The sequence below is a fragment of the Zasmidium cellare genome (assembly GCF_010093935.1).
Source record: "Zasmidium cellare ATCC 36951 unplaced genomic scaffold M409scaffold_77, whole genome shotgun sequence".
Classification (NCBI taxonomy): Eukaryota; Fungi; Ascomycota; class Dothideomycetes; order Mycosphaerellales; family Mycosphaerellaceae; genus Zasmidium; species Zasmidium cellare.
Window position 1 is genome coordinate 33033 of NW_022987021.1, and position 18595 is coordinate 51627.

An 18595-nucleotide genomic window follows, 5' to 3' on the forward strand; every position below is an offset into this window, starting at 1 on the left:
GTACCAGGAGATGTAGGGACGAGCTGCTGACATGGGCGACTTTTATCAGAAACACCGCCAATCGTCTTTAGAAGCTGTGTACACTGAAGTTTGAACGTGTGTTGAATCACACCATCGCGGTCTATGGACTCTTGAAAGATGATCCGTAATGATCTTCTCGAAGTTCTTTCTGTCCCAATAGGTTCTCTCTGAATGTTCCGCCAGGCACATCGTAGTCGAGCCAGTAAAGTCCTCTCCTCTGCAAGACTGGTATAAGCAGGTCGACGACATCTTCCCAGCTGCTCGGATTCGTGACGCTGCCAATATTGAATCCATCTAGGTCGGCTTCTGCCACCCATTGCTCAAATACGTCGGCGACCTCCTCAGGAGTGCCCACAGGACATGGATGCAAGCCGCCAAGCGCCATTCTCATTCCCAACCTTCTCGGTGTCCATGGCTGGTCAAGCTCTTCCTGACTAGCGGACAGAGCTTTGAAGACAGCCTGGATGGCCATTGCTTGCGACATGTTACTCAAATCCATCGGCTCATCCAGCGGGTAGGGTGCCAAATCAATACCAGTATAGCCACAGAACTGCGCCAATCCTGCAACGGGATCTGCGTATTCGACGGCCTTCTTGTACTTTTCTTCAGCGTCTTCCTTCGTCTTGCCAATTATGGGCATTATGCATGGAAAGAACTTGATGCTGTGGGGATCGCGGCCTATTGCAGCAGCGGCCGATCTCGTCTCAGACATCACCTTTGCAGCTTGAGACGGACTGAAAGTATTGAGGAATATGGCTTCAGCATGCTTGCTGGCGAAAGCGGATCCGATCTTTGACGTGCCAGCTTGAAACAACACTGGGGTTCGCTGGGGGGAGGGGTGGACTTGATGTCGTCCTGTCATTTGGAAATACTGCCCCTTGTGATTGATCTTCTTAATCTTGTCGGCGTCGAAAGCAAGACCACTCTGCTTGTCAAGTACGACAGACCCAGAGCCCCAGGATGATTCCCACAACCTTGAAGCACACTGTGAGCAATGCGCCAACTTTCAAGTAAGGTAATAGGCTTACTTATACACAACATCCATGAACTCGTCAGCTTTTGCATAGCGCTCGTCGTGTGGCATAATGGTGTCGTGACCGATGGCATGGGCGCTGCTCGCCGTATGGCTCGTTACAACATTCCATGCACAGCGACCACCAGTAAGATGATCCAACGAAGACATCTGTCGGGCCAGAACATAAGGGTTGGAATATGTTGTGGACTGAGTCACGGCGAACGCAACACTTTTCGTCACGGCAGCCATGGCAGAAATAGCGGTTGAAGGATCCAGGTGGGCTACTTCGTGGCCAGCACGGAGCATGGTGTTAAGGCTGCCGCCGTAGACATCGAAGCCGACGAACCAGTCTGCAAAGAATATGGAGGAGACCTGGCCTCGCTCGGCAAGCTTCGCCAGATCTGTGTAGTACTTTAGCGTAGCCTTCTCCAAAGAAGTGTCATCCTCGCGCCTGTTGAACAAATGTCAGAGAGTTGTAGCGACTATCAAGTGATTTGCATCCCACCTCCATTGCCCGGAGGCCATGTATCCGCCCACATTGCTGATCTCAAGGAAACAGATCTTGATTTTCTTGGCTGGCATACTGTAAAACGACGACGATTTAGCACTGCAGTGGGTGAGAATAGAACATTTAATCAACACATATTATTCTGTGAAAAGGAGCGAGGCGAGCAGCATGCTGAACGCGCGAAATGGCAGCAGAAGATCACACTCCTCCGCCCTCTACGAGGCGAAGCCCGTACAATGTCGTGTGGCCCGAGGCGGGCCCGATAAGACTCACCAAGGTCTTTCATCGGAAGCGAGACAAGTCTCCGAAGGCTCCTCTCTGCAGGTTTCCCTTCGTTGGCCTATCTCTCTCCTTGACAAACGGCCAGGTCAAGCGAGCTTTGTTCGGCTTTGAGAGAACGCATCATCAGCCAGTGTTTATTCCCAGGACCTTCCCATATCTCCTGCTTGGACATCAAAAATTAGTATTCTCTCGCTCAGAACGCTCGTATTAGCGCATGTATCTTTTGCTTGAAAGCTGAGTTCAACACCATGTCCGCTGCAAATCTGATATGTTTGCCCGAGAGCACACATATGCCTTATGTGGTACTAGCCTTGGTAGCAGGCTTGATTCTGGGCACAATTCTGGTGAGGCAAACCCATACCGCTGCCAATTACATCTTCAGCACTAAGAGCTTTGCAGCGTGAGGCTTGCCGCACGAACTTTCGCCGAGTCCATGGCATACCAGAGGTCCCCAGCGCCCTGGCTTTTGTCGGCCATCTCCTTTCTCTCGGAGGCAGGATGGGACTCAACGATTCAAGCGTGTTCTCCAGGTGGAGCTCGAGGCTACAGAATCCCATCTTCCTGTGTGTTCAAGGCAATCAGTGAGCCTGTTGTTTCAGATTGGGCCATTATGAAGAGCATGTGGGTCGACCAGAGCCATTCTCTTAGCGACCGTCCGCATCAACCAGGATTCGTGGATAAGTTGGGCATTGATCTCACAGGCTTTCCCATGACCGAGCAGCTTCGTAAGTGTCGAGCGGCGGGAATGAGGGCTCTTTCAAAGGTCAGTCATGCTCTCCAGAAGCCTCTCGCAGACGTAAGCCTGGCCAAGCTAACATGCAAGCACGCAGTCGAACTGGCTCAAGTACTACCACTTGCTGGAGCCTTCGTCGGAAAGATTCCTTGGCTGGCTTCACGAGTCGTCCGAAGATGGAAGAGTTGCAATCGACACATATGCGTGGCTTCGACACATAGTATTCGATCTTACGCTGTCGCTGACGTATGGGTCTCGATTTAGGGAGTTGGATGCCAACTTCATGCTCTCCTTCATCAAATCCATGAACAACATTCCAGCGGTTCAATCTTCCACGAAGACTTTCCGCCATTTCATACCTCTGCTACGGCTGCGACCAGAGGCAATGAGCAAAACAATAGAAGCTGAACGATTCCGCCGATTGCATCGTGACGTTCTCTACAACCGATACCGGGACCGTGTTGCGGCGGGTGAGCAGGTCGATTGCATTGTCGCTGCACTGGATCAAGACAAGCTCAGTGAAGTGGAAGTTCACGGAACCTGTCTTTCATTGCTGCAGGCGGCCCCTGACACAGTTGTATCGGGCGTTCATCAGACTATTGCATGGCTCTCAAGCCCTGAAGGTCAGGCCACCCAGGACCAGGCGTATCTTGCCATTCTAGAGGCCTACGATGGCGATAGGGACAAGGCATGGAAGGACGCCTTCCGCGCGGAGCGTGTGCCGTTGATCAGCTCCCTGAATAAGGAGACCCTTCGCTTCTTCACATTTGCCCCGTACGCCACCCCCCGCCGAACGACAGCAGAGACTGTACTTCCAGGTTGGGTGGTCATCCCCAAAGGCATGCCCATTATCATGAATGCTCAGCAGATCAACCACGGCGAAGACCATTTCGGCAAAGACGCCTGGACGTACAAGCCAGATCGATACATCGACACCGAAGCTGGCCCACCGCACGTTGCGTTTGGTGCTGGCGTCCGAATCTGCCCTGCCGTAGCAATCAGCAATCGCATCATCTCCGCACTGCTGACCCGCATGATTCTGGCATTTGAGATGAAGGGAACCGAGGCTGAGGGTCGAAGACCTAGCACGTATCCCATCCAGTGCTCAAACGTGCATGACCAGCTGGTGGCTCATCCGAAACGCTATGATTGCCATTTCCATGCCAGAGATTCACCATGGTTGGACAGACTATTGAGTAAAAGACCTGAAAGTGATACGACAGCTTGAACGCCTTACAGGCTGGGGGTAAAGCGATTCGTTAGATATGGTGATCCCTGCTGCCGCAACCCGGATGAATACTTCATTCGACCCGAGAGGCTGAGGTGCAGGAGAGTCGTGTAGAATGCAAAGTACTATTGAAGTGGGAGTTCATCTCAAAGCCTCCCATGGCGTAATTCCGTCCGTCAGTCGAGATTCCAAAGGATCAACAAAGGTTATCATAGCCAGCGTTTGTGCGGAGTGAGGCACATGCTTTGTCTGCAACTCTCGCTTGCTTACCATACCGTATCAGTGCCTTTACCTTTGCCGACGGTCTCTTTGATTGCAGATATGGATACCGCCAGCTCGCCTAATGGTTGGCCGCGGCGAGCTTGGAGCCCTCAAGACCGGAAACAAATCTATCTTTCGGACGTTCCAGCTGTGGCAGTAGATAGCCGCCGCTCGATTGGAATCTCGAGACCAGGAATTCAGAGAGAGACGAATAGAGACCATCGTTCCAAGAGATCACATATTTGTATCGTGACAACACTTCGATTGACAGAGACGCCAGGCTCCGTAGTCCTCTCAGGATGGCCTTACCCAACCATGGCAGCGATGTTGTAATCAAGAAGACATACTTTGACACGAAGCAGAGACAGGTGCACTGCCGTGTCTCACAGCCACGAAAAGATCATCTAACGAACCCAGCGCCTGTCTTGCTCCTCCACATGTCAGCCTCGTCCTCGAAGTCGTGCAAAGCTCTCATGCAAATCCTCTCTGCTCGCGGCTTTTCCTGTTTCGCCCCAGATATGCCCGGGTTTGGCGAGTCTTTTGACCATGAAGATGCTCCATCTGGCATTGATTGGTACTCCAATTTGTACCACGAGGTATTCCGCAGCCTGCCTGAGTTTCATCACGGCTGCCATGTCATCGGCCATCACTCTGGCGCTGTCATTGGCACAGATCTCGCAGCCAAGTACGCAGGCTTCGTCCACAGCCTCACGCTTGTCGGGCCAGCCATCATGTCTGCGGAAGAGCGTCGTAGCATGGCGCAAAAGACCATGATTCCCTCCAATCAGCCAGCGATAGACGGATCGCATCTATCCAAGACCTGGAAATATCTCATCGAGCATGGCATTCCACCAAACAACCTGGACCTGCTGCACAGGGAGTTCTTGGACCATGCTCGAGCGAGGTCGCATGCAAATATACGCTTGTGTCTGGGCGTATGACTGTGTTGCATCGCTCGAGTTCATCGACAAGGGGTGTAGGGTGCTAGCCTTGTGCGCACTAGATGGTGTTCTGTGGCCGATGTTTGGGAATGTCAAGTTGGTGAGAAGTGGCGTTCCTCGCAAAGAGATTCAGGGGGCAAACTTCGAGCCTGATTTGGGGGCTGAAGATATAGCAGAGGAGTTTCTGGCATTGAATAGGCTATAACTCTCCATGCATTGCTCGGGTGATTGAAGCAAAACCACCTCAGACATTAAACACTGCTGTCCGCCTCCTCTTTACAGCCCTCAAATTTGAATTGACTACCTAAGTGGTCCTATCGCAGCCTCTTTTGGCACGGCTCACGCAACAAATTCTCCCGAAATGTACCACCTGGCACAGCGTAGTCTTCAAATACCATGCATCACCGTCGCAGTTCGGGAAGAAGAAACCCCACGATATCTTCGAAGGAGCCTGGGTTGCTGATGTAGGCCATGTTAAAGCCGTCGACATCCGCCCCGTCGATCCACTGGCTGCGGTGTCAGTGCGAGACACGGCCTTGGGTTTGTTGGCACTGACCTGTTGCATGACATCGGCGACCATTTCTGGCGTACCCACTGGCGTTGGGTGGAATCCACCTACCGCAATCTTCTCGCCCAGCCGTCGTGTCGTCCAGATGTCCCCGTCGTCCTGGCTGTCGCCGAAATTGCCCAAAAATCCCTGCACAGCGCTCTCCTTGGGCTTCGAAGTGTCGAGCTTCAGCTCCTCGTCCAGGGGATATTCGCTCATGTCAATGCCGGTGTAGCCCGAGAACTGAGCAAGAGCGCCGATGGCATCGGCATACTGCATCGCCTCGTCGTACTTCGCGCTTCTTCTATTGTACGACCGAGGATCGGGTTGATAGCTGCAAAGAATTTGATCGAGTGCGGATCGCGGCCTGCTTCCCGGCATAGATCTCGCGCAGCCTTGATCTGGTAGCTTTCCTGCGATGGAACAAGGCCTCCAATGTAGACGGCTTCTGCATGTCTCGCCGCGAAGGCCTGCCCGACTTTGGAAGTTCCTGCCTGGAAGATGACCCTCTCTCAAAGATCAGCAATACATGGCAAGATTTCGAAGGATTTGGCTTACGGCGTCCTTTGCGGCGACGGGTGCGCCTGGTGCCGGGCAGACATCTTGAGATGCTTCCTATCGTGATCGATTTTGGCGACCCTGGCAGGGTCATACGCCACTCTCGTGCTTGGATTCCATTTCACAGAGTCGTCAGCCCATGAGCCATTCCAAAGGCGGTAGACCACTTCCATGTACTCCTCGGCGATCTCGTAGCGTTGGTCATGGGGGACTAGGTCTTTTCCAAACGCATCTGCGGCAGCTTCAGACCAGCTGGTAACAACGTTCCAAGCTATGCGGCCTTTCGTGAGGTGGTCGAGGGTGCTGAATGTTCTGGCCAGAGGGAACGGTGGGATATAGCTCGTGCTTCCAGTGACCCCGAATGAGACTGACTTCGTCACAGCCTACACAGGGTGTGTTAATAAGTCTGTCTTACGAGGCAACAGTTCGTTTGGATACCCACTGCCATGGCCGATATGATGACCAATGGGTCGAGCTGCGCTACTTGAGTGCCGGATCGCAGAATGGCATCCATGTTGCCACCATACACGGCATGGCCTGCGTAGGTGTCTGCGAAGAAAATGACCGAGATTTTGGCCTTGTCAGCTAGCTTGGCCATGTTGATGTAGTAGTCGAGGCTGCCCTTGGTGCAAGAGTTGTCTCCTGGCCGAGCCCACTGTCCAGAGCATTCGTGATTGCCTCTACATGCTGTCTCGAAGAAGTTGAGATGTACTCTTTTCCCACCTGCCGGTGCTGAGCCCATCTTCTGCCAGTCGCAATGGTTAGGGCTCCCGTGGAGAGTGTCGTCAGATGCAGATACAGTCGAAGATGGCGAGATCTGTGCTTTGGGCGAGAGGCTGTGGCGGTTGTAGGAGGCAACGTGCGATTGATCGAGTGGAAGACGAGGTCAGATTGATATCGTACCCGCAGATAGGCCATCTGTGATGGCGGAAGAGAAGACTGAGCTCTCTGAATCATGCAGAGTGAAGATAACGACCCGCTTGAAGCACCGCTTCGCCGGGAGCTGGATCGGTCAAGGCAAGGGGTGCTGGCTCGCCTGGAAGAGAGTTCATCAGACTGCCCCAAAGATAACTCTTCCTCCCGATCTTCGTTGTCAGTTCCAGTAGCTTGCTTATCGGAGGAAGTTATTGCAGACATGTATAAATGTACAAGCTGCCTGGTTTTCCAATCTCCAGTGATCGCGCAAACAACAGCCAACGACTGCGATCAGACTGATCACCCAGCATGATGGACTCGACTAACAACATTGACGAGAAGAGATCTGCAAAGCCAGTGGTTGAACTGCAGCAAAGCGAGCCAAGTCCGCCCAGCATTAGAAATGGTACCGTCGTCGACAAAGACGAAGTTTTCAAAGCCTCGGCGGACGGAGTTGACTTCCGGACTGTCACCTGGCAGCGACCGATAATCATCCTGCTCAAAGTGCAAGTGGCGACTGGCGTTCTCGGCATACCAAGCGCAATGGGAACGCTGGGAGCGGTGCCTGGCTCGTTGGTGGTCGTCGGCTGGCAAGCCTTGAACACATGTATGAGGGATCCAGCGTGCATTATCAACGGCTCTTGCCATCCCGTTGTACTGACAATGAGCTGCAGACACTACCTGCATCCTCATTGATTTCCGCAATCGGCGGCCATACTGCCACAGTGAGAACCTCAGCCACTCCGAACATCTTTGAGCGATACTGACTCTCTCCCGATCAGCCATCGTCGACATGTATGGCGTTATGTGGGGACTAGTCGGACGTGAACTGGTTGGCATCATGTTCGTCGTTGCCTTTGTCCTCTGCACAGGATCCGGCCTCTTGGGCACATCGATAGCTTTCAACGCCCTGTCGGAGCACGCAGCCTGCTCGCTCGGCGTGGTTCAGCTTCGCAGCCATTATCCTCGTCATAATGTTCTCGTCTATCCGTACGTGGGACAGGATGACATGGCCGATGACCCTCGGGGTTGCGTCGGTGCTTGGCGGCGTTCTTGCTGTCGTCGTCGGCGTGGCTCTTCGTGACCGCCCGGCAGCTGCTCCCGCTGAAGGTGCCTTTGAATTGGGATTTGATGTCGTCGGAGCGCCGACCTTTGCAGCTGGCATCACGGCAACAGCAACCATATCCATTTCCTCCTCGGCAGGTCCCGTTTACCTTCCCATCATTGCCGAGATGAGACGACCCCAGGACTATCGCAAAGCTGTCATTCCGGTTGGCTTCATGGTTGGTGCCATCTACCTCACCGTCTCGTTGGTCGTCTACCACTATTGCGGACAATGGATCGCCACGCCTTCGTTGGGGAGTGCCGGGCCGCTGATTAAGAAGGTAGGCCATATCCACAGACCGTTACAATAGTGCTCAACTGATTCATCCAGGTTGCGTACGGCATCCCACTGCCCAGCCTGGTAGTGAGCACGGGCATCTTCAACCATGCCGCGGCAAAGTATGCTTTCGTTCGTGTACTTCGCGGATCACCGCATTCTCAGCAGAATACCTGGCAGCACTTGGCATGCTGGATCGGACTGAATGTAGTCTTTGGTGCGCTGGCATTTGTTTTTGCATCAGCAATCCCAGTCTTCAGCTACATGCTGTCTCTCGCTGGCTCCGTCTGCTTTGCTCCGATGAGCCTGATCTTTCCAGCGTTGATGTGGTTCTACGATTTTGGAGGGCATGGCTGGAACGGCACCGTCAGAAGCAAAGCTATGTGGCTGTTTCATGCTCTGATTGTCCTTGTTGGAGCCTTTCTGACAGTTGGTGGAGTGTGAGTGCTTTGAAAATGACTTGACGCTGGCATGAGGTGACCAGCGCGCAGTTACGGCACGGCGGAGTCGATCCGTAAGACATATGATGGCTCTTCTGGAGTAGGTGCATTCAATTGTGCAGATAACTCAGGCACCATAGTCTGATGGCGAGCAGGCGTTGCCACACGCTGGAGCAGGGACTCCGCAATATCCAGAGGAGTGGACGGTCAGTGTATTGAATGCATTCTCCAGCAAGTATAGCAGTTCGACTGTCACAGCTCTCAAACGGTCCTGTCATCTAATGAATTCGCTCGTCGGCTGTCTTGATCGGTGCTGTCTTATTAAGCAGCTGCAATCCCGCAGGTAGCCTCAGGTCCTCTCTTCGTACCGGTGGGGTTGGTTCCCGAAAATGGCATTCCACCTTGGCATGCCAGCCAGGTCTGCGGCTGAAATGAATGTTGGTGGAAGCTGGCTGGAAGAGAGCAGAGAGTGGTGGAAGAAAAGGAGACCTGAGGCAAATGCGGCTCAAAGCTGCAGCCGCCACTGCAGCACAGCCTTCGCTTGAGCATCGATCTGCACCGAGTACGACAATGGCACGACTTGGCAGGCTGGGCACATGATCTCATTGCCAATGTTTGGTGCAACATTCCACCACGGTACAAAGGAAATGCAGAGCAGCCAGCCGAACTGCTTGGGCAGAAACCGACAACTCCTCCTCGACAACCACCATGAAAACCACACTCGTGTTCCTCAGCGCCTCGCTCGCCGTTGCTCTTGCCACTCTGATTGTCACCGTTGCGATCAATGCCACCGTGGCGAATGAACCCGACAACGACCTGGGCAGGAAGTAGGCAGAAGTGAGAAGTTCTTAACGTTCGGGCTTGACTGACGGTTGATTACAGCACCGGGTGGGTGATCCTCACACTGGCTCCGGCCATTTCACTCGTCTGGACGATTGTCGACTTTGCCGTGTACTTCATATGGAAGTATCACGCGATCCACTGGCTGGTCACCTGCGTCTTCCTCATGGCGCTGAATGTCGCTGTTGGAATCGTCGGCATCATGCTGTACGCCTGGCACGAGTCAGCGTGGGTCGCGGGCATGTTCATCCTATTTGCGGCAATCTTGTGAGTGTCGATTTCGATGCGATATGGTATACGCTCGCTTACCAGTCTCAGCTACATCGTATACATGGGATTTGCTGCTGCCGCCGTGCACAAATACCGACAGGGGCAAGCTGCTGGTGGAGTGGCCTTGAAGAATGTCGAGAGCGCTGACTCGCATTGAGACGGCAACCGAAGAGTGACCCGGTCAACACAGGCTATGGTATGTTAGGTAATGTATAATGTGTAACGTAATCGATTGAATGCTTCATCTATACAGAACTATAGCCCTTAAGCGAAAGTCTCTCGTTTACGTCAGGGTAGGCTTACCTCCCAGTGGAAGATGTCATGCTGGACAAGAGGACAGGCCATGAACGGCTTGGGGATGATTGATCATTGCCCAGCGGTCACAGTAGCCTCGACGAAGTCACGGCCTATGTCGAAATAGATGCCATCGGGGTTGCTGATCTCTGCATCGTCGTCTGTCGTGGTCAGTTAGCGGCGAGTGTCAGATGATCGTTCCGAACACAGCACTCACACCAATCCTGATCTGCTTCGGGGTGAGGTCCTACCAACCCAACCCAGCCCTCGCCGAGGGTGGTAAGGATAGCTGCTGGATCACCATTGCTGGAGTACCTTCCCAGTATTGTGGCCGATGAAGTCTTCGAAAGCTTGAACGATGCGCCATCCTGGAAGTACAGCCATCTCTTGTGGTCTGTCTTGCCTTTCTTCGGCCCGCTGGCAAAAGTCCAGTCGACTTGGATAACTGTGTCTGCCTCGTCGTCGACTTGTGCTCCTGACTGGCTTACCTCCTCGTCTGCGTCGTCTTGAGAGCTGAGCAAGTCGAACCCGGGATCATGACCAGCCAGATATGCTCCCAAGCAGAACCCAAGATACCGCCCGCCGTTCTGGACGAAATCTCGGATGACCGGCTTATATTGCTTCATGTGCTTCCATGCATCGTCAAGACCTAACAGAGCGATCAGTTCTAGTGATAATACCGGCCCTTGCTGCGGAGAGAATCTACCTCCTCCACCAGGATGAACGTAAATGTCGGCTTCGCTCAGAGACTCCGCGGTGATGTCGATTTCTTCGTTGGGGCCGACGTATGTCACGTTGATCTTCCTACATGAGGATTCGAGGAGTTCGCCAACGCTCTCGGGGCATCCGTCACAGGAGGCTGGACCACGGTAGACGTATGCTTGCAGCGTGGGCGAGCGGGAGAAAGCTGCTCCGAGAGCTTGTGCGATAGTCATGGCGGCGGGAAGAATGTTGGAGAGCTTCATGGCAGAAAAAGGTAAGCCAAAAGCTGCTGAATAGGTAGAGGCAATTGGTATGATGAAGAGGTTGAATGATCGTACCATGCGTTTGCAGTACTCAAGATATATTGCCCTCGGCCGATGTCTCAACCTGGTCGTATGGAGCTGGGGACATGTTGCTCTGGCTTTGCCGTTTAGCACCAGACCTGACCAGACGATAAAGTCAAGGGGATGTGGTTTGATGAACGGGACAGCGAAGAATTCCCCAGAGCGGCTGGCTCGTCGTTCATCAATAATGGCTGATGAGAGAGTTGCAGCAGTGAGGAAGTAGTTCGGACTAACCACGGCAAGGTTTTCGTGGAGGAGCACTGCCACACCGCACCCGCCAACGCTCGAAGACCCCTGGTTTCAGCTGAAACCTTCGCGGGCGCACCTGAATCTTGGCCAGGCCGGCAATGCTTCATCACTGTCAGCACCAAACTCCATCGTCTCGCAGTCGTCTGCATCGAAACGTGCGAGTTTCGCACTGATCAACCAACCAGGCCCAATGACCGGAGCACCGGCGACGCCATGACCGTGCCAGTGGTGAGGAAGCGCGCAAAGCACTCCAAGACCCGCTCTGGATGCCGGACCTGCAGGTATCACGTCCTCTGCCATGAGACGACTACGCTTTTCACCTCTATCGCCATTTAACTAACTCGGACCAGGCAGCGCCACGTCAAGTGTGACGAGACCCGTCCGGTCTGCAATGCGTGCTCCAGCAGTAACCGGGTCTGCGGCGGCTACGACTTTGTGCCTCTGCCGTCTGCGTCCTACAGGCCGAGACGAATCGTTGCGGCCATCGAAAAGGGGCCCGTCATCGCCAGTATTGAGCTGACGCCGTTTGAGAGCGCCGCCTTCGACTACTTCCGTCTCTTCACAGTCAACCAGCTGCCGCAAAAGCTATGGTGGCAGCATGTCGTCCTCGATCTCGGCCGATCAGAGCCTGCGCTGGCCCATGCTGCTACTGCTTTGGGCTCGATGCACAGATCTCTTACGCTCTCTTCCCAACCTTGCATTGACAAGTCTCAGCATGAGTTCGCTACTGGCCAGTATAGCAAAGCAATGCGTCTCATGCGGCAGTACATCGAGCGAGGCCAGAAGAGTGATAATCAGCTTCGAGAGAATGAGGTCGTCATTGTGTTGCTCACTTCTCTCCTATTCTTCTGCCTCGAGGCTTATATGGGGCGGGATGAGCAGTCGACCATGCATTTGCGGACTGGTCTCAAGATCCTCTACGAGCATGTGCAGGGTGATAGTAGTCCCGCCACTGAGAGCGACGACGACAAGGTGATCACAACGACGACCTCCATGCGAAGCTACTTGGATGCATTGAAGTACACTTTCGTACTAATGGATTCTGACCTCAACATGGTCGATGAGGAAGAACCGTATGCTATTCGTTCCGATCCGCTTTCAATGCTGACTGTCGTCGTCAGATACCTTCAAACACTTTGCCTGGACAGATTGCCACTTGCCTTTCAAAACGTCCAGTCAGCCCATATCCATCTTGACTACGTAGCAACTCGAGCGAACCTGGTCTGGCGAGAACTTCTCACCATCTGCGAAGGCTATCTTGAGGACAACGCTGACCTGTGCGTTGGTTTGGATGACGAGACGTCCGACTTCTTCCTTGGTTGCATCTCTCGAATCGTGCCTATTGAATCTGACGATGGCTTCTTGACGAGCTATCAGTCGATGCGGCAGGACCTTCGCAACTGGCTGAATGCGTGGGCGACGGTTTCGCAGGATCAGAACAACATGACCGACCATCTCCTCTGCCAGATCTTCTTCTTCTACGTCTGGTATCGGGTCGAGACATGGCGAGATGCAACCGAGATGCTGGCGGATCGCTTCGAAGAACAGTTCGCACACATCACCAACCTTGCCGAAAAGTATCTCAATCTCCATCAGACCTCGTCGCAGTACATTTCCAGCGGCTCGTCCGGCAAGACGTTCAGCACGCCGCCTCTGTTCAGTTTCGGGACTGGTTTCGTGACTGCGATGATGGTCATCGCTATCAAGTGTCGTATATCTTCCATTCGACGTCGCTGCATTGCCATCATTCGGCAAATCAACCTCCAAGGTGTCTTTGACAGTGCGTACCTTGCTGCATATCTCGAGGCGATTGCAGATCTAGAAGAGCGGCGGGCCAGAAAGATATGTGGATATCCCGAGGACAAGACCGCCTTCGAGATGGACGATATCCCCGAAGAAGCACGCCTCTTCGAGCCCATGATGCTTCCTGGTAGACACCTCAACCAGACTGCCTTCTACACTTCAGACAAAGGAAGTATGGTCTTTGCCGAGCTCCTTGACGGACCAGGCAGCACATTGATTATTCGAAGCCACGCCTTTTCTCGATGAAATTGGATCGCATTGTGGATATCTCGCTGCATATTACCTGTGCCAGCCCAAACGCCTCTATGATATCGACAAATCCTGGCTCATGTACATCTCCATCACAACCAACAGATCAGACCTTGCTCTCCTCGCTCTCGGACAACTGGTTGGATGCTTTCCTTGGTGAAGGATGGCTCTTCGAGTGGAAGACAAAGCCTGGATGAGCACCAACGAGGCACCATGCTGCCGCAATGACCATTCTGTGGCTGTCAGTCTACGTCTTGAATGCGGGAGAGGTTGGCGACTTACACTCCTTCCAAGGCGATGAACAATGGCTGGTCTCGCAAAGCTTCGCTGTCCCGCGAGTATCCCTCACTGAGCTCGTACACACGCTGGAGATCTGTTAGACTCATTGTCTCAAAGGCAAGTTGCTGGCTGACTCACGTAGCAGCATCGAATCAAGATCAGGATCGTCGCAGCGGACAGGAAAATCAGGTAGCTCTGGAACCTCCAGCCCAGCTTCATATTGCGCCAGACACTCCTGCTCAACCACATGTAGTCGAGGACGGCGACGATGAAGGCGACCAAGGTGAACACCTGGAATGCCAGACCGGCCAAAGCGATGTTGACGCCCGCTTGATCATCGCCGTTTGATGTTGCCGACATTGCTCCACCCGCTGCTTGGAGGATGAGCGAGATGATGTCGCATGGGATGAAGATCCAGTAGAAGAGCGAAGGAGGGAAGCGAGAGGATAATGGGGAGATGTAGTTGGCGCTGGTGCAGTGTCAGTACGTTCTTGGAATGCGAACTTGCGAGGACTCACATCTGGTAGATCATCACATAGATGGCGGCTGCGAAGAAGACGGGTGCAATGGTGATGAGGACAGTGAGGGAGTCAGCATGGAGCGAGTTCGAAGTTGCTGGCAAGGAAACTCACCAATTTGCATGATGAAGCCGCTGTCCTGCCATGGGTTGTCCCACATCATGATCCGGCCAACGTATCTACGCCAGCGTCAGCCCGAGTTTGCAACGACCGTGCTCGTCCAACGTACCCAATGATCTCGGTGATGCATCCAAGGAGTATGCAGCTCATGAATCCCCATACTCGATAGCGAATGCCCAGCCAGAGTTGGATGACTGCGACGATGGCATAGAGGACTATGACGAGGATGGAGAAGGGCAGGCTGGCTCGGTAACCGTACACGCTGAGCTCGACCGGGCAGGTGGAGATGGTGCAGTTGGTGTTGTCGCCGCCAGCGGCAAAGACCAAACCGTTGGGTGCTGTGTAGTACAGAGTGCCGTCGGAGCCTTCGGTGACGTTCATTGCCATGGTAGCTTGCGGAGATTGAGGAGAAGGTGAGGACTTTGGATATGAATCGGTGGATAAATGCTGCTGTGATGAGATACTAACCGAGCGGTGTTGTTCAGTCAGGCATCGAGGACATGCAGGTTATATACACCTCTCCGTCCATCTCCATGCCCATCTCCACGCCCATCTCAATGGTGTTTCGCCCGTATGTTGGTAGGGCTCAGCTGTCGCTCTCCGACAATAATAGATCCCAATGTTGTCTGCCAAGACTCCACACAGGCAGTACTCTACCACAGCTGCGCTTTCGCATCTACAGAACTCTGGGCACAGCGGATGTATGACGCCGCTCTCGCAGACACACCCCAATGCGGACATGGCTGATCCTTCGACCACGGCGAACCACGTGCGATTCGTTTTCCGGTCCCAGGTCCGCTGCGTCCAAGCCCTCGTGCTTTCGGCCGAAGTGACTAGCGGCGCAGAATGTATCCTTTTGCGAGTGATGTCAGCCTCGACATCTGAGGCAATCCTGCTGACAACACACTGCAGAGCAGAGGGCGATGATGCGCTCCATGCACCGTCGACGAGGCAACCATTTGATGTACTGGCGACGAAGTACGATTCCGCAGTGCGATCTTCTCCTGCGCCTGTCGAAGGCCTGAGCGGAAGAGTCCTCCTTGGGCTCGCTGCCGACATTCGACCTGGTGGGAGAGATGCTCTGCTCTGAACTTCAGAATCGCAGCGACCAGTCTATAGGTCCCGCATCCGGGCAAATACGGCCGCAGTTTGCGACGTGCATGGACTCCACCCAGCTGTGATGCCTATGCTTGGGTTAGGGTTAATGGCCTGCAATCCCACCCAGAGCTGCGATTCAGTTGGTGACAGGCTGTGCTGCAGTCGTCCTTCATCTCGGTCCACGAAGCTTCAGCGGTATGTGCTCTCCCTAATCGAAAATGAGTGCCGGTCGAGTGTTCAAAGCATGATCCCAATGGAGAATTCATTGCAGGTGTATGTTGCGCCAGAGCGTGGACTGCAAACCACGAAGGTTGATTGCGAGCGATGTAGCAAGGGCCTTGGGCTCGGAACGTATGTCGTTGTCGCTGCTGTCATCCTGCCGCCGGCCGCAAGACTCTCCTCTAATGGAGCAGGAGTAGAGACATGTCTTTCGCGAACAGCCTTTGCCTAGGATGGAGATGACCTGCGATCTCGTTCGCTTCGACTTTCGCTGCCGGCGGCCCAGCATTATGGTGAAGATCGCTCGATCGTTCTCACAGAGTACCGTGGACTAGCTTGTCGCTCCGCTGGGTGAGGATCCCGACGACTCGTCGTCAATCTAGTTCCTGTCTTTCCAAGATCGGTGTATGTTGCGCTTGAGATTGGGCGGTTTGCGCTGTCGCCGTTCAGCTCGGATACCGTCGGTCGAGCACTGCAAGGTGGATGTCCTTCGCTAAAGGGCTGTAGGCTTTCCTCGCTGTACGGGCAGGTGGGTGTTCCTGTACTCGAGGAGATTGGACATCGGAGGTTCAGTAGAAAGCTCCATTGCCTACAGAATAGCGGTGGACGAAGCAGCTATTTCGATGAACCCGTCGCAGCCTCGCTGTCGTAGTCTTGCCGCCACTGTCCTGCTGTACCGCTGTACCGCTGTACCGCTGTAGTAAGGCCGGCGGCCGTCGCTGTCGCAAGGACGACGCTCGAGGAAGGACGACGCTCGAGAATGCCCGTCGCTCGAGGATGTCCGCCGTCGCTCGAGGATGCCCGCTGTTACTCGAGGATGCCTGCCGTCGCTCGAGAATACTCGTCGTCGCTCGAGGATTCTATATATAGCTTCGAGATTAGAGGTTAGAAATATATTTTAAATTTTTTTCCTACCTATAAATTCTTAAATAAAAGGCTATAAGTTATATAAAGTAGCTAATAGAAAAGGGTCTATATAAAGCGCTAAAATAGTAAGTTATTTAAATAATAAATAGTAAATTATTTAACTTTTCTATACTTAGTTTTTTTCGAAAAAAAGATATATTATTTATTTTATAAATCTATTAATATACTCTATTTTTAATATAGCTTAAAAATATAGTTTTTAAGTTATTTTAGTTATTATAAGAAAACGACTTTATAAAGTAGAAGTAGATATCTATATTATACTTTATAACTATATATAGCTATAATATATACTTATAATAGCCTAAAATATATATTAAGTATAAAAAGACTTTTATAAAACTCTACTATATTATTTATATATATTATAGAAATATAGTAGTAGTATATTAAACTAAAACTACTCTATAGGATTTATATAAGTATTAAATATAGTAGAAGTAACTAAATTAATAAATAATAGTAGGAACTAATTTAGGTATAATTATATTAGTTAGTTATAAAAAGTAGAAGAACTAAAAAGAAATAAACTCTTTTTAGTTATATAACTTTTAGTATTAATATTTTAAATATCCGTTTTAGCCTACTTATCTAAACTATACTATCTAATATTTCTATTTAAACTAGTATATATATTTTTCCTATTCCTAATAAAAATACTTATATTAGGTTTAGATCCTACTTTCTATTTAGTAGCTAATTAGAGCTATTTATTTAACTACTAGCTAGTTAGTTAAGTAGTATAATTCTAGACTATAGAAATTACTCTTAAATAGATATCTACTAAATATTTTTATACTTTTAAACTCTATCTAATAATTAGGGTATACGATAAAAATCTAGAAATAAAAATTTAATTTTTATACTAGCTAACTTTTTTTACTTTAAAATTAGATTTAGTAAAAAGATCTAAATAATAGTATATAAAGTAAAAGAATTTTTCTCTATTTAGTTAAATATTAGAACCTATTCTACTACTATAGTATAGTAGTAATAGCTATAGTATAACTCCTAAGCCTAGTATTCTATATAATTTTATTTTTACTAAAAACTAAAAATAAAATTATATAGTCTTTTTTTATTTTTAAGCTATATAAAGTTATTTTATAAACTATCTCTAGTAGCTAACGATCCTAAATTAGGTTATTAACTTTTATATATAAAATTTATTAGTATAGAGAAAAGCCCGATTTAATAGGGGTTTAGTTATTAGAAGTAGGATTATTAGCCTAACTAGCGTAACTATATCTAAAATAAGCCTAATTCTTTTAGAGGACTTAGCCTAAACTTTTCCTATATACTATAATAGGCCTACTATAGTATACTCTAGCTATAGAGGAATTTAATACTATATTCGAGTATCTACTATAATACTAAATTATTCGTTACTAATAATATCGATATACTATCGTTCTAGCCTACGTCCGAGCTTACTTTATTATTTACTATAAAATACTATCGAAAGCCGAATACTATAATATTACTATAGTAGTCGATACTATCCTAGCTTTAGCCTATATTCTAGGTAATATTATATATCCTAACCTAGAGGTAGTCCTATTTTCGCTAAAAGTAATTTCCTATTTAGGTAAAGCGCTTCCTAAATAAGTAACTTTTTCTCCGAGAATATACCCCAAGAATAGAGCGAAAAGACGCTATATTATATATAGTCTATCTACGCTCGGCTCGCTATATAGTACTTTATATCCTCTACGTAGTAGTAGTACTAGTAGGTACTAACTTCGGCGCTAATCGGATTAGGATTCGGTTAGTCTTAATAGCTAGTAATTAAAGTACGACTTAAGTCCGCTAGGAACTCTATAGGTTCTATACTTTCTATCTATATATCGTCT

General features: G+C 50.7%; 6 protein-coding genes across 6 annotated transcripts; 3 read left to right on the forward strand and 3 right to left on the reverse strand.

Annotated features, from left to right (window-relative positions):
• Positions 1 to 121: 121 nt before the first annotated feature.
• M409DRAFT_71567 (uncharacterized protein) lies at positions 122 to 6836 on the reverse strand (the record flags this gene model as incomplete). The annotated part of the gene is made up of 3 exons (XM_033819233.1): positions 122 to 919; positions 6175 to 6477; positions 6537 to 6836. 3 exons carry the CDS (start codon positions 6834 to 6836, stop codon positions 122 to 124), a joined length of 1401 nt encoding a protein of 466 aa, XP_033659479.1.
• A 482-nt stretch (positions 6837 to 7318) lies between these two features.
• M409DRAFT_71569 (uncharacterized protein) lies at positions 7319 to 8975 on the forward strand (the record flags this gene model as incomplete). The annotated part of the gene is made up of 6 exons (XM_033819234.1): positions 7319 to 7616; positions 7684 to 7734; positions 7792 to 7921; positions 7959 to 8394; positions 8445 to 8830; positions 8882 to 8975. 6 exons carry the CDS (start codon positions 7319 to 7321, stop codon positions 8973 to 8975), a joined length of 1395 nt encoding a protein of 464 aa, XP_033659480.1.
• Positions 8976 to 9538: 563 nt separating this feature from the next.
• Positions 9539 to 10097, forward strand: M409DRAFT_30922 (uncharacterized protein; the record flags this gene model as incomplete). Its single annotated transcript, XM_033810125.1, has 3 exons — positions 9539 to 9657; positions 9713 to 9937; positions 9989 to 10097. The coding sequence occupies 3 exons, from the start codon at positions 9539 to 9541 to the stop codon at positions 10095 to 10097; spliced, it is 453 nt and encodes a 150-aa protein (XP_033659481.1).
• A 209-nt stretch (positions 10098 to 10306) lies between these two features.
• M409DRAFT_30923 (uncharacterized protein) lies at positions 10307 to 11169 on the reverse strand (the record flags this gene model as incomplete). Its single annotated transcript, XM_033810126.1, has 3 exons — positions 10307 to 10395; positions 10452 to 10883; positions 10941 to 11169. 3 exons carry the CDS (start codon positions 11167 to 11169, stop codon positions 10307 to 10309), a joined length of 750 nt encoding a protein of 249 aa, XP_033659482.1.
• Positions 11170 to 11742: 573 nt separating this feature from the next.
• Positions 11743 to 13578, forward strand: M409DRAFT_30924 (uncharacterized protein; the record flags this gene model as incomplete). The annotated part of the gene is made up of 3 exons (XM_033810127.1): positions 11743 to 11810; positions 11880 to 12602; positions 12651 to 13578. 3 exons carry the CDS (start codon positions 11743 to 11745, stop codon positions 13576 to 13578), a joined length of 1719 nt encoding a protein of 572 aa, XP_033659483.1.
• A 109-nt stretch (positions 13579 to 13687) lies between these two features.
• On the reverse strand, positions 13688 to 14879 carry M409DRAFT_38166 (uncharacterized protein; the record flags this gene model as incomplete). The annotated part of the gene is given in 6 exon segments (XM_033810875.1): positions 13688 to 13814; positions 13864 to 13946; positions 13999 to 14329; positions 14379 to 14475; positions 14493 to 14557; positions 14608 to 14879. 6 exon segments carry the CDS (start codon positions 14877 to 14879, stop codon positions 13688 to 13690), a joined length of 975 nt encoding a protein of 324 aa, XP_033659484.1.
• Positions 14880 to 18595: the final 3716 nt, after the last annotated feature.